The following is a 15,061-nucleotide window of genomic DNA, read 5'->3' on the forward strand; positions in this document are numbered from 1 at the left end:
CATATATTCCACCTCCTCGTGTCACATGTTGTAAACAGTATTTATTGAGTAAGAAATATTATTATATTGAATGAAAAAGTAAAGATCATGATCTGTGGTTTATATGATGTATATATGTGTATGATGTATATATGTGTATGATGTATATATGTGTATGATGTATATATGTGTATGATGTATATATGTGTATGATGTATATATGTGTGATGTATATGATGTATATATGTGTATGATGTATATATGTGTATGATGTATATATGTGTGATGTATATATGTGTATGATGTATATATGTGTGATGTATATGATGTATATATGTGTATGATGTATATATGTGTATGATGTATATATGTGTATGATGTATATATGTGTATGATGTATATATGTGTATGATGTATATATGTGTGATGTATATGATGTATATATGTGTATGATGTATATATGTGTATGATGTATATATGTGTATGATGTATATATGTGTATGATGTATATATGTGTGATGTATATGATGTATATATGTGTATGATGTATATATGTGTATGATGTATATATGTGTATGATGTATATATGTGTGATGTATATGATGTATATATGTGTATGATGTATATATGTGTATGATGTATATATGTGTATGATGTATATATGTGTGATGTATATGATGTATATATGTGTATGATGTATATATGTGTATGATGTATATATGTGTGATGTATATATGTGTATGATGTATATATGTGTGATGTATATGATGTATATATGTGTATGATGTATATATGTGTATGATGTATATATGTGTATGATGTATATATGTGTATGATGTATATATGTGTATGATGTATATATGTGTGATGTATATGATGTATATATGTGTATGATGTATATATGTGTATGATGTATATATGTGTGATGTATATATGTGTATGATGTATATATGTGTATGATGTATATATGTGTGATGTATATGATGTATATATGTGTATGATGTATATATGTGTATGATGTATATATGTGTGATGTATATATGTGTATGATGTATATATGTGTGATGTATATGATGTATATATGTGTATGATGTATATATGTGTATGATGTATATATGTGTATGATGTATATATGTGTATGATGTATATATGTGTGATGTATATATGTGTATGATGTATATATGTGTATGATGTATATATGTGTGATGTATATGATGTATATATGTGTATGATGTATATATGTGTATGATGTATATATGTGTATGATGTATATATGTGTATGATGTATATATGTGTGATGTATATGATGTATATATGTGTATGATGTATATATGTGTATGATGTATATATGTGTATGATGTATATATGTGTATGATGTATATATGTATATGATGTATATGATGCAGTATTTGTGCTCTTCATATCAAAGAACAGATCAAAGTACTTTACATTGTTTTACAGATAATAACCAGCTTTAAAACACATTTATTGTGTTCTTATGACGCCGCGCGCTTGTGGGCCCCGGGGGCCCCTAACTTTGAAAATCTATTTCTCATCCTGTAAAGGGCTTGAAGGGCCTAAAGCTAAAGGGCCTAAAGCAGGCATGTCCAAACTACGGCCCGGGGGCCAAATGCGGCCCGCAGACCAATTTTTGTTGGCCCTCCGGCTTCCTGCTAAGTTGGTCTAAACAATAAAAAGTAGTACCGGTACTTTTTACTGTAAAATTGGAAAAATTCAAGCATTTTGATGTGATAACAACTTATTATTAATGTTCCAAGTGTTATTAAAGGTGCGGCGGCTCATCCAACAATACAAACACAACAGTTTTAAGTATTCACTTTCAAATTCAACATTGTCGGGTTGTTTGTGGCCCTCTGCTCCATTTAAGATTACAAATGTGGCCCTCGGTGAAAAAAGATTGGACACCCCTGGCCTAAAGAACCTAAAGGGGCTAAAGAACCTAAAGGGGCTAAAGAACCTAAAGGGGCTAAAGAACTAAAGGGCCTAAAGAACCTAAAGGGCCTAAAGAACCTAAAGGGCCTAAAGAACCTAATGGGGCTAAAGAACCTAAAGGGCCTAAAGAACCTAAAGGGCCTAAAGAACCTAAAGGGCCTAAAGAACCTAAAGGGACTAAAGGGGCGTGGCTGGTGTGTCCCACTCACCACGGCGTTGGACACCTGCAGCATCTCCTCAAACAGAGAGTCTTCCTGTTTGTGGCGTCCGCTCGTGTCCACGATGATGATCTCAAAGTTTTCTGATTTAAACTTGTCCACGCCTTCGGCCGCGATCACCACCGGGTCCATCTCCGTGTAACTATGGAGACAATCACCATGACAACGGGTCCATCTCCGTGTAACTATGGAGACAATCACCATGACAACGGGTCCATCTCCGTGTAACTATGGAGACAATCACCATGACAACGGGTCCATCTCCGTGTAACTATGGAGACAATCACCATGACAACGGGCCCATCTCCGTGTAACTATGGAGACAATCACCATGACAACGGGTCCATCTCCGTGTAACTATGGAGACAATCACCATGACAACGGGTCCATCTCCGTGTAACTATGGAGACAATCACCATGACAACGGGTCCATCTCCGTGTAACTATGGAGACAATCACCATGACAACGGGCCCATCTCCGTGTAACTATGGAGACAATCACCATGACAACGGGTCCATCTCCGTGTAACTATGGAGACAATCACCATGACAACGGGCCCATCTCCGTGTAACTATGGAGACAATCACCATGACAACGGGCCCATCTCCGTGTAACTAAGATAGGTTTTAGTGCCTCTCGACACTAAAGCCTAGCTCCGCCTCCAATTCGTGCCTCCACCTCTCGACACTAGAGCCTAGCTCCGCCTCCTCTTCATGCCTCCGCCTCTCGACACTAAAGCCTAGCTCCGCCTCCTCCTTGTGCCTCCGCCTCTCGACACTAAAGCCTAGCTCCGCCTCCTCTTCGTGCCTCCGCCTCTCGACACTAAAGCCTAGCTCCGCCTCCTCTTCGTGCCTCCGCCTCTCGACACTAAAGCCTAGCTCCGCCTCCTCTTCGTGCCTCCGCCTCTCGACACTAAAGCCTAGCTCCGCCTCCTCTTCGTGCCTCTCGACACTAAAGCCTAGCTCCGCCTCCTCTTCGTGCCTCCGCCTCTCGACACTAAAGCATAGCTCCGCCTCCTCCTCGTGGCTCCTCCTCTCGACACTAAAGCCTAGCTCCGCCTCCTCCTCGTGGCTCCACCTCTCGACACTAAAGCCTAGCTCCGCCTCCTCCTCGTGGCTCCACCTCTCGACACTAAAGCCTAGCTCCGCCTCCTCCTCGTGGCTCCACCTCTCGACACTAAAGCCTAGCTCCGCCTCCTCCTCGTGGCTCCACCTCGACACTAAAGCCTAGCTCCGCCTCCTCCTCGTGGCTCCACCTCGACACTAAAGCCTAGCTCCGCCTCCTCCTCGTGGCTCCACCTCTCACCTGCCGTAGAAGGGGATCCGGGCTTTGGTGGCGTTCTGTTTGAGCTGATCAAACGCTCCTGAAGAGAAAGAGACGAGAGTGAAAAACAACAGACAGAGTGATAAGCAACAGAGAGGTAAATCACTGAAAGAGAAACAAGAGACAGTATAACCATAGAAACCAAGCTGGTAACCACGGAGACGAGCAGTGGCCCTGGGTTAGACCCTGGCTTCATTCACACATGGCACTGTAACGTGGGTCAGACTCAGAGCGACTCGTACCAGCTCTGAACGTGTCGGCGCAGATCAGGCAGGTCTTCCAGCCTTTCCTCTGGTAATAATACGCCAACTGGAACAAGAAGAACAAGCAACGAGACGTCAGGAAACTGATCATCATTTAGAACACAACTATTTCGATACTAAAGGAATGGGCTCAATACTCTGCACCAACGTCTAAACCACTTTCTAGACGTTCCCGTGTGGTCTTGATCAATCTGAGAAATATATATATATTATATATATAAGATTTGTACATCTGTGTTTAGTTAGACGTTCTGATCAGCTCCTTCCATGTTGTAAGAACAGATTTGACCCAGGGATTCTTCACTTCCTCCAAATGACTCAAGCGTCTGTCATCTGCAGTAAGACCTGTACAGGAACCTCAGGCACCACATGACTCTCAGTATAAGACCTGTACAGGAACCTCAGGCACCACATGACTCTCAGTATAAGACCTGTACAGGAACCTCAGGCACCACATGACTCTCAGTATAAGACCTGTACAGGAACCTCAGGCACCACATGACTCTCAGTATAAGACCTGTACAGGAACCTCAGGCACCACATGACTCTCAGTATAAGAACTGTACAGGAACCTCAGGAACCACATGACTCTCAGTATAAGACCTGTACAGGAACCTCAGGCACCACATGACTCTCAGTATAAGACCTGTACAGGAACCTCAGGAACCACATGACTCTCAGTATAAGACCTGTACGGGAACCTCAGGCACCACATGACTCTCAGTATAAGACCTGTACAGGAACCTCAGACACCACATGACTCTCAGTATAAGACCTGTACGGGAACCTCCGGCACCACTTGACTCTCAGTATAAGACCTGTACAGGAACCCCGGCACCACATGACTCTCAGTATAAGACCTGTACAGGAACCTCAGGCACCACATGACTCTCAGTATAAGAACTGTACAGGAACCTCAGGAACCACATGACTCTCAGTATAAGACCTGTACAGGAACCTCAGGCACCACATGACTCTCAGTATAAGACCTGTACAGGAACCTCAGGAACCACATGACTCTCAGTATAAGACCTGTACGGGAACCTCAGGCACCACATGACTCTCAGTATAAGACCTGTACAGGAACCTCAGACACCACATGACTCTCAGTATAAGACCTGTACGGGAACCTCCGGCACCACATGACTCTCAGTATAAGACCTGTACAGGAACCTCAGGCACCACATGACTCTCAGTATAAGACCTGTACGGGAACCTCAGGAACCACATGACTCTCAGTATAAGACCTGTACAGGAACCTCAGGCACCACATGACTCTCAGTATAAGACCTGTACAGGAACCTCAGGAACCACATGACTCTCAGTATAAGACCTGTACAGGAACCTCAGGCACCACATGACTCTCAGTATAAGACCTGTACAGGAACCTCAGGAACCACATGACTCTCAGTATAAGACCTGTACAGGAACCTCAGGCACCACATGACTCTCAGTATAAGACCTGTACAGGAACCTCAGGCACCACATGACTCTCAGTATAAGACCTGTACAGGAACCTCAGGCACCACATGACTCTCAGTATAAGACCATTGAGCACAACATTCTGGATCACACTAGCAACACACTCAAATATTTGTCCCATTCTTTTGGACATAATTGAGGTGTAACTCTGAGGTGTGTCTTTAGAGCTTGCTTAGGGTCTGAACCTTCAGTGTTTCATCTTTCCTCCTGCTCTACATGAGGTCTATTGTGCATCTGCTTCAGAGCTTTAGATCTGTCTTTACTGAAGAGAAAGTCTCTTCTGGAATAGATGTGGGTTGGAAACATGTGTATTCTGGCGCCCCCTAGTGTGATACTTGTGTCATTGATGACCGCGCCCCCTAGTGTGATACTTGTGTCATTGATGACCGCGCCCCCTAGTGTGATACTCGTGTCATTGATGACCGCGCCCCCTAGTGTGATACTCGTGTCATTGATGACCGCGCCCCCTAGTGTGATACTCGTGTCATTGATGACCGCGCCCCCTAGTGTGATACTCGTGTCATTGATGACCGCGCCCCCTAGTGTGATACTCGTGTCATTGATGACCGCGCCCCCTAGTGTGATACTCGTGTCATTGATGACCGCGCCCCCTAGTGTGATACTCGTGTCATTGATGACCGCGCCCCCTAGTGTGATACTTGTGTCATTGATGACCGCGCCCCGTAGTGTGATCCTCGTGTCATTGATGACCGCGCCCCCTAGTGTGATACTCGTGTCATTGATGACCGCGCCCCCTAGTGTGATCCTCGTGTCATTGATGACCGCGCCCCCTAGTGTGATCCTCGTGTCATTGATGACCGCGCCCCCTAGTGTGATCCTCGTGTCATTGATGACCGCGCCCCCTAGTGTGATCCTCGTGTCATTGATGACCGCGCCCCCTAGTGTGATACCCGTGTCATTGATGACCGCGCCCCCTAGTGTGATCCTCGTGTCATTGATGACCGCGCCCCCTAGTGTGATACTCGTGTCATTGATGACCGCGCCCCCTAGTGTGATCCTCGTGTCATTGATGACCGCGCCCCCTAGTGTGATCCTCGTGTCATTGATGACCGCGCCCCCTAGTGTGATACCCGTGTCATTGATGACCGCGCCCCCTAGTGTGATCCTCGTGTCATTGATGACCGCGCCCCCTAGTGTTATACTCGTGTCATTGATGACCGCGCCCCCTAGTGTGATACTCGTGTCATTGATGACCGCGCCCCCTAGTGTGATCCTCGTGTCATTGATGACCGCGCCCCCTAGTGTGATCCTCGTGTCATTGATGACCGCGCCCCCTAGTGTGATCCTCGTGTCATTGATGACCGCGCCCCCTAGTGTGATACCCGTGTCATTGATGACCGCGCCCCCTAGTGTGATCCTCGTGTCATTGATGACCGCGCCCCCTAGTGTGATACCCGTGTCATTGATGACCGCGCCCCCTAGTGTGATACCCGTGTCATTGATGACCGCGCCCCCTAGTGTGATCCTCGTGTCATTGATGACCGCGCCCCCTAGTGTGATACCCGTGTCATTGATGACCGCGCCCCCTAGTGTGATCCTCGTGTCATTGATGACCGCGCCCCCTAGTGTTATACTCGTGTCATTGATGACCGCGCCCCCTAGTGTGATACTCGTGTCATTGATGACCGCGCCCCCTAGTGTGATCCTCGTGTCATTGATGACCGCGCCCCCTAGTGTGATCCTCGTGTCATTGATGACCGCGCCCCCTAGTGTGATACCCGTGTCATTGATGACCGCGCCCCCTAGTGTGATCCTCGTGTCATTGATGACCGCGCCCCCTAGTGTGATACCCGTGTCATTGATGACCGCGCCCCCTAGTGTGATACCCGTGTCATTGATGACCGCGCCCCCTAGTGTGATCCTCGTGTCATTGATGACCGCGCCCCCTAGTGTGATACCCGTGTCATTGATGACCGCGCCCCCTAGTGTGATCCTCGTGTCATTGATGACCGCGCCCCCTAGTGTGATACCCGTGTCATTGATGACCGCGCCCCCTAGTGTGATACCCGTGTCATTGATGACTTTACCTTGGAGCAGGTGGTGGTCTTGCCACTGCCCTGAAGACCCACAAACATAATGACGTTGTTCTTTCCTTTAGTCGGAGTCCAAGCTTTAACTCCAGGGTCAACGAGCTAAGAAAGAACCAGAGGAGAACGTCAGACTAGAACGTTCCAAAGGAGAACGTCAGAGAACAGTCTGTGGAGAAGAGTGAAGACCTTGACCAGCTCCTTGAAGACGGCATGTTGGATCATCCTGCGTTTGTTCAGACCAGACGCCATCTCCTCCAGGTCTATGGCCGACCTGAGCACAGAGGTCACACAGAGGTCGGACAGAGGTCACACAGCGGTCGCACAGAGGTCACACAGAGGTCACACAGAGGTCACACAGAGGTCGCACAGAGGTCGCACAGAGGTCGCACAGAGGTCGCACAGAGGTCGCACAGAGGTCGCACAGAGGTCACACAGACGGACAGGTTTAGTAAAGGTTCATGTTCCTACAGACAGGTATAGTAAAGGTTCATGTTCCTACAGACAGACAGGTTTAGTAAAGGTTCATGTTCCTACAGACAGACAGGTTTAGTAAAGGTTCATGTTCCTACAGACAGACAGGTTTAGTAAAGGTTCATGTTCCTACAGACAGACAGGTTTAGTAAAGGTTCATGTTCCTACAGACAGACAGGTTTAGTAAAGGTTCATGTTCCTATAGACAGACAGGTTTAGTAAAGGTTCATGTTCCTACAGACAGGTTTAGTAAAGGTTCATGTTCCTACAGACAGACAGGTTTAGTAAAGGTTCATGTTCTCACAGACAGACAGGTTTAGTAAAGGTTCATGTTCCTACAGACAGGTTTAGTAAAGGTTCATGTTCCTACAGACAGACAGGTTTAGTAAAGGTTCATGTTCCTACAGACAGACAGGTTTAGTAAAGGTTCATGTTCCTACAGACAGACAGGTTTAGTAAAGGTTCATGTTCCTACAGACAGGTATAGTAAAGGTTCATGTTCCTACAGACAGACAGGTTTAGTAAAGGTTCATGTTCCTACAGACAGACAGGTTTAGTAAAGGTTCATGTTCCTATAGACAGACAGGTTTAGTAAAGGTTCATGTTCCTACAGACAGACAGGTTTAGTAAAGGTTCATGTTCCTACAGACAGGTTTAGTAAAGGTTCATGTTCCTACAGACAGACAGGTTTAGTAAAGGTTCATGTTCTCACAGACAGACAGGTTTAGTAAAGGTTCATGTTCCTACAGACAGGTTTAGTAAAGGTTCATGTTCCTACAGACAGACAGGTTTAGTAAAGGTTCATGTTCCTATAGACAGACAGGTTTAGTAAAGGTTCATGTTCCTACAGACAGACAGGTTTAGTAAAGGTTCATGTTCCTATAGACAGACAGGTTTAGTAAAGGTTCATGTTCCTACAGACAGGTTTAGTAAAGGTTCATGTTCCTACAGACAGACAGGTTTAGTAAAGGTTCATGTTCTCACAGACAGACAGGTTTAGTAAAGGTTCATGTTCCTACAGACAGGTTTAGTAAAGGTTCATGTTCCTACAGACAGACAGGCTTAGTAAAGGTTCATGTTCCTACAGACAGACAGGTTTAGTAAAGGTTCATGTTCCTACAGACAGACAGGTTTAGTAAAGGTTCATGTTCCTACAGACAGGTATAGTAAAGGTTCATGTTCCTACAGACAGACAGGTTTAGTAAAGGTTCATGTTCCTACAGACAGACAGGTTTAGTAAAGGTTCATGTTCCTATAGACAGACAGGTTTAGTAAAGGTTCATGTTCCTACAGACAGACAGGTTTAGTAAAGGTTCATGTTCCTATAGACAGACAGGTTTAGTAAAGGTTCATGTTCCTACAGACAGGTTTAGTAAAGGTTCATGTTCCTACAGACAGACAGGTTTAGTAAAGGTTCATGTTCTCACAGACAGACAGGTTTAGTAAAGGTTCATGTTCCTACAGACAGGTTTAGTAAAGGTTCATGTTCCTACAGACAGACAGGTTTAGTAAAGGTTCATGTTCCTACAGACAGACAGGTTTAGTAAAGGTTCATGTTCCTATAGACAGACAGGTTTAGTAAAGGTTCATGTTCCTACAGACAGACAGGTTTAGTAAAGGTTCATGTTCCTACAGACAGACAGGTTTAGTAAAGGTTCATGTTCCTATAGACAGACAGGTTTAGTAAAGGTTCATGTTCCTACAGACAGACAGGTTTAGTAAAGGTTCATGTTCCTATAGACAGACAGGTTTAGTAAAGGTTCATGTTCCTACAGACAGGTTTAGTAAAGGTTCATGTTCCTACAGACAGACAGGTTTAGTAAAGGTTCATGTTCCTATAGACAGACAGGTTTAGTAAAGGTTCATGTTCCTACAGACAGGTTTAGTAAAGGTTCATGTTCCTACAGACAGACAGGTTTAGTAAAGGTTCATGTTCTCACAGACAGACAGGTTTAGTAAAGGTTCATGTTCCTACAGACAGGTTTAGTAAAGGTTCATGTTCCTACAGACAGACAGGCTTAGTAAAGGTTCATGTTCCTACAGACAGACAGGTTTAGTAAAGGTTCATGTTCCTACAGACAGACAGGTTTAGTAAAGGTTCATGTTCCTACAGACAGGTATAGTAAAGGTTCATGTTCCTACAGACAGACAGGTTTAGTAAAGGTTCATGTTCCTACAGACAGACAGGTTTAGTAAAGGTTCATGTTCCTATAGACAGACAGGTTTAGTAAAGGTTCATGTTCCTACAGACAGACAGGTTTAGTAAAGGTTCATGTTCCTATAGACAGACAGGTTTAGTAAAGGTTCATGTTCCTACAGACAGGTTTAGTAAAGGTTCATGTTCCTACAGACAGACAGGTTTAGTAAAGGTTCATGTTCTCACAGACAGACAGGTTTAGTAAAGGTTCATGTTCCTACAGACAGGTTTAGTAAAGGTTCATGTTCCTACAGACAGACAGGTTTAGTAAAGGTTCATGTTCCTACAGACAGACAGGTTTAGTAAAGGTTCATGTTCCTATAGACAGACAGGTTTAGTAAAGGTTCATGTTCCTACAGACAGACAGGTTTAGTAAAGGTTCATGTTCCTACAGACAGACAGGTTTAGTAAAGGTTCATGTTCCTATAGACAGACAGGTTTAGTAAAGGTTCATGTTCCTACAGACAGACAGGTTTAGTAAAGGTTCATGTTCCTATAGACAGACAGGTTTAGTAAAGGTTCATGTTCCTACAGACAGGTTTAGTAAAGGTTCATGTTCCTACAGACAGACAGGTTTAGTAAAGGTTCATGTTCTCACAGACAGACAGGTTTAGTAAAGGTTCATGTTCCTACAGACAGGTTTAGTAAAGGTTCATGTTCCTACAGACAGACAGGTTTAGTAAAGGTTCATGTTCCTACAGACAGACAGGTTTAGTAAAGGTTCATGTTCCTATAGACAGACAGGTTTAGTAAAGGTTCATGTTCCTACAGACAGGTTTAGTAAAGGTTCATGTTCCTACAGACAGACAGGTTTAGTAAAGGTTCATGTTCTCACAGACAGACAGGTTTAGTAAAGGTTCATGTTCCTACAGACAGGTTTAGTAAAGGTTCATGTTCCTACAGACAGACAGGTTTAGTAAATGTTCATGTTCCTACAGACAGACAGGTTTAGTAAAGGTTCATGTTCCTACAGACAGACAGGTTTAGTAAAGGTTCATGTTCCTACAGACAGGTATAGTAAAGGTTCATGTTCCTACAGACAGACAGGTTTAGTAAAGGTTCATGTTCCTACAGACAGACAGGTTTAGTAAAGGTTCATGTTCCTATAGACAGACAGGTTTAGTAAAGGTTCATGTTCCTACAGACAGACAGGTTTAGTAAAGGTTCATGTTCCTATAGACAGACAGGTTTAGTAAAGGTTCATGTTCCTACAGACAGGTTTAGTAAAGGTTCATGTTCCTACAGACAGACAGGTTTAGTAAAGGTTCATGTTCTCACAGACAGACAGGTTTAGTAAAGGTTCATGTTCCTACAGACAGGTTTAGTAAAGGTTCATGTTCCTACAGACAGACAGGTTTAGTAAAGGTTCATGTTCCTACAGACAGACAGGTTTAGTAAAGGTTCATGTTCCTATAGACAGACAGGTTTAGTAAAGGTTCATGTTCCTACAGACAGACAGGTTTAGTAAAGGTTCATGTTCCTACAGACAGACAGGTTTAGTAAAGGTTCATGTTCCTACAGACAGACAGGTTTAGTAAAGGTTCATGTTCCTATAGACAGACAGGTTTAGTAAAGGTTCATGTTCCTACAGACAGACAGGTTTAGTAAAGGTTCATGTTCCTATAGACAGACAGGTTTAGTAAAGGTTCATGTTCCTACAGACAGGTTTAGTAAAGGTTCATGTTCCTACAGACAGACAGGTTTAGTAAAGGTTCATGTTCTCACAGACAGACAGGTTTAGTAAAGGTTCATGTTCTCACAGACAGACAGGTTTAGTAAAGGTTCATGTTCTCACAGACAGACAGGTTTAGTAAAGGTTCATGTTCCTACAGACAGACAGGTTTAGTAAAGGTTCATGTTCCTATAGACAGACAGGTTTAGTAAAGGTTCATGTTCCTACAGACAGACAGGTTTAGTAAAGGTTCATGTTCCTATAGACAGACAGGTTTAGTAAAGGTTCATGTACCTACAGACAGACAGGTTTAGTAAAGGTTCATGTTCCTACAGACAGACAGGTTTAGTAAAGGTTCATGTTCCTACAGACAGACAGGTTTAGTAAAGGTTCATGTTCCTACAGACAGACAGGTTTAGTAAAGGTTCATGTTCCTACAGACAGACAGGTTTAGTAAAGGTTCATGTTCCTACAGACAGACAGGTTTAGTAAAGGTTCATGTTCCTACAGACAGATAGGTTTAGTAAAGGTTCATGTTCCTACAGACAGACAGGTTTAGTAAAGGTTCATGTTCCTACAGACAGACAGGTTTAGTAAAGGTTCATGTTCCTACAGACAGACAGGTTTAGTAAAGGTTCATGTTCCTACAGACAGACAGGTTTAGTAAAGGTTCATGTTCCTACAGACAGACAGGTTTAGTAAAGGTTCATGTTCCTACAGACAGACAGGTTTAGTAAAGGTTCATGTTCCTACAGACAGACAGGTTTAGTAAAGGTTCATGTTCCTACAGACAGACAGGTTTAGTAAAGGTTCATGTTCCTACAGACAGACAGGTTTAGTAAAGGTTCATGTTCCTACAGACAGACAGGTTTAGTAAAGGTTCATGTTCCTACAGACAGACAGGTTTAGTAAAGGTTCATGTTCCTACAGACAGACAGGTTTAGTAAAGGTTCATGTTCCTACAGACAGACAGGTTTAGTAAAGGTTCATGTTCCTACAGACAGGTATAGTAAAGGTTCATGTTCCTACAGACAGACAGGTTTAGTAAAGGTTCATGTTCCTACAGACAGACAGGTCAGTGTGACACTCGGATCAACTCACTTGACGTTCTCTCTGAGCTGTTTCACCAGTTTGATGTTGACATCGGCCTCGAGAAGCGCGGCACAAACCTCCTTTAGCATCGCATTCAGCACCTGCAGACGCACAAGCAGACGCACAAGCAGACGCACAAGCAGACGCACAAGCAGACGCACAAGCAGACGCACAAGCAGACGCACAAGCAGACGCACAAGCAGACACAACAATTAGTCGACCAAAACAGCATGGAGCTGTAACTGGATCAAAGGCCTCACAGACGGTTCCGTCCTGATCACAGACGGTTCCGGTCACAGACGGTTCCATCCTGATCACAGACGGTTCCGATTACAGACGGTTCCGTCCTGATCACAGACGGTTCCGTCCTGATCACAGACGGTTCCGTCCTGATCACAGACGGTTCCGATCACAGACGGTTCCATCCTGATCACAGACGGTTCCGTCCTGATCACAGACGGTTCCGATCACAGACGGTTCCGATCACAGACGGTTCCGTCCTGATCAGACGGTTCCGATTACAGACGGTTCTATCCTATCAGACGGTTCTGATCACAGACGGTTCTGATCACAGACTGTTCTGATCACAGACGGTTCCGTCCTGATCACAGACGGTTCCGGTCACAGACGGTTCCATCCTGATCACAGACGGTTCCGATTACAGACGGTTCCGTCCTGATCACAGACGGTTCCGTCCTGATCACAGACGGTTCTGATCACAGACGGTTCCATCCTGATCACAGACGGTTCCGTCCTGATCACAGACGGTTCCGATCACAGACGGTTCCGATCACAGACGGTTCCGTCCTGATCAGACGGTTCCGATTACAGACGGTTCTATCCTATCAGACGGTTCTGATCACAGACGGTTCTGATCACAGACGGTTCTGATCACAGACGGTTCTGATCACAGACGGTTCTGATCACAGACGGTTCCGATTACAGACGGTTCCGTCCTGATCACAGACGGTTCCGTCCTGATCAGACGGTTCTGATCACAGACGGTTCTGATCACAGACGGTTCCACAGTTTGACATGATAGTTTCACCTCTTCATTGATGATGGTGGCGTTGCTCAGCGACCTCAGAGCTGAGGTGATCTTTCGTCCTAAGTCTGCCAGAACCATGACGGCAGCAGGTGAAGGTCCTGAGACGGAGACAAGAAGGTGTGAGACAAGAAGGTGTGAGACAAGAATGTGTGAGACAAGAATGTGTGCGACAAGAAGGTGTGAGACAAGAATGTGTGCGACAAGAAGGTGTGAGACAAGAATGTGTGCGACAAGAAGGTGTGAGACAAGAATGTGTGAGACAAGAAGGTGTGAGACAAGAATGTGTGAGACAAGAATGTGTGAGACAAGAAGGTGTGAGACAAGAAGGTGTGAGACAAGAATGTGTGAGACAAGAAGGTGTGAGACAAGAATGTGTGAGACAAGAATGTGTGCGACAAGAAGGTGTGAGACAAGAATGTGTGCGACAAGAAGGTGTGAGACAAGAAGGTGTGAGACAAGAAGGTGTGAGACAAGAATGTGTGAGACAAGAAGGTGTGAGACAAGAAGGTGTGAGACAAGAAGGTGTGAGACAAGAAGGTGTGAGACAAGAATGTGTGAGACAAGTTTTAACGCTGTCGTGACATTTGACAACGATCATCAAGAAATAAAGTCAAACACAATAGAACAGAGTTGTGTTTTGTACAATCAGAATGAAAGTGTCCCTGGAGTGGACTGGTCAGTCTCTGGTCAGTCTCTGGTCAGTCTCTGGTCAGTCTCTGGTCAGTCTCTGGTCAGTCTCTGGTCCTCCCAATGGAGAGATACCAGTCTTTGACCTGAGGCTGGACCTGGACCTGAGGTGTTCAGGTCTCATGTTCAGGAGGAGAACACGTCATAGGGTCAGGGGTCACTGAAGAGCTCTAGATTGAAAGGATCTGTACCATGTTCTCGTCTCGTGTGTCCCACACGTACGAGAGGCGCTCCCGTCCCGCACGTACGAGGCGCTCCCGTCCCGCACGTACGAGAGGCGCTCCCGTCCCGCACGTACGAGGCGCTCCCGTCCCGCACGTACGAGGCGCTCCCGTCCCGCACGTACGAGGCGCTCCCGTCCCTCACGTACGAGGCGCTCCCGTCCCGCACGTACGAGGCGCTCCCGTCCCGCACGTACGAGGCGCTCCCGTCCCGCACGTACGAGGCGCTCCCGTCCCGCGCGCTCCCGTCCCGCACGTACGAGGCGCTCCCGTCCCGCACGTACGAGGCGCTCCCGTCCCGCACGTACGAGGCGCTCCCGTCCCTCACGTACGAGGCGCTCCCGTCCCGCACGTACGAGGCGCTCCCGTCCCGCACGTACGAGGCGCTCCCGTCCCGCACGTA

General features: G+C 45.5%; 1 protein-coding gene across 1 annotated transcript in view; it reads right to left on the reverse strand.

Annotated features, from left to right (window-relative positions):
* The window catches only part of LOC140380207 (signal recognition particle subunit SRP54), a 29,033-nt gene that overhangs the window by 11,006 nt on the left and 2,966 nt on the right, over positions 1-15,061 (reverse strand). Inside the window, exons 2-8 of the mRNA XM_072464370.1 lie at positions 13,751-13,848; positions 12,712-12,803; positions 7,457-7,541; positions 7,268-7,372; positions 3,717-3,783; positions 3,457-3,514; positions 2,142-2,292 (exon numbers count right to left, since the gene is read on the reverse strand). Of these exons, the coding sequence (XP_072320471.1) occupies positions 2,142-2,292; positions 3,457-3,514; positions 3,717-3,783; positions 7,268-7,372; positions 7,457-7,541; positions 12,712-12,803; positions 13,751-13,828 (636 nt within the window). The 5' untranslated portion in view covers positions 13,829-13,848. The remainder of the gene's footprint in view (positions 1-2,141; positions 2,293-3,456; positions 3,515-3,716; positions 3,784-7,267; positions 7,373-7,456; positions 7,542-12,711; positions 12,804-13,750; positions 13,849-15,061) is intronic.

This window comes from Eucyclogobius newberryi, unplaced genomic scaffold (genome assembly GCF_026437365.1).
Source record: "Eucyclogobius newberryi isolate DKJ021-1_F unplaced genomic scaffold, fEucNew1.0.hap1 SCAF_45, whole genome shotgun sequence".
Classification (NCBI taxonomy): domain Eukaryota; kingdom Metazoa; phylum Chordata; class Actinopteri; order Gobiiformes; family Gobiidae; genus Eucyclogobius; species Eucyclogobius newberryi.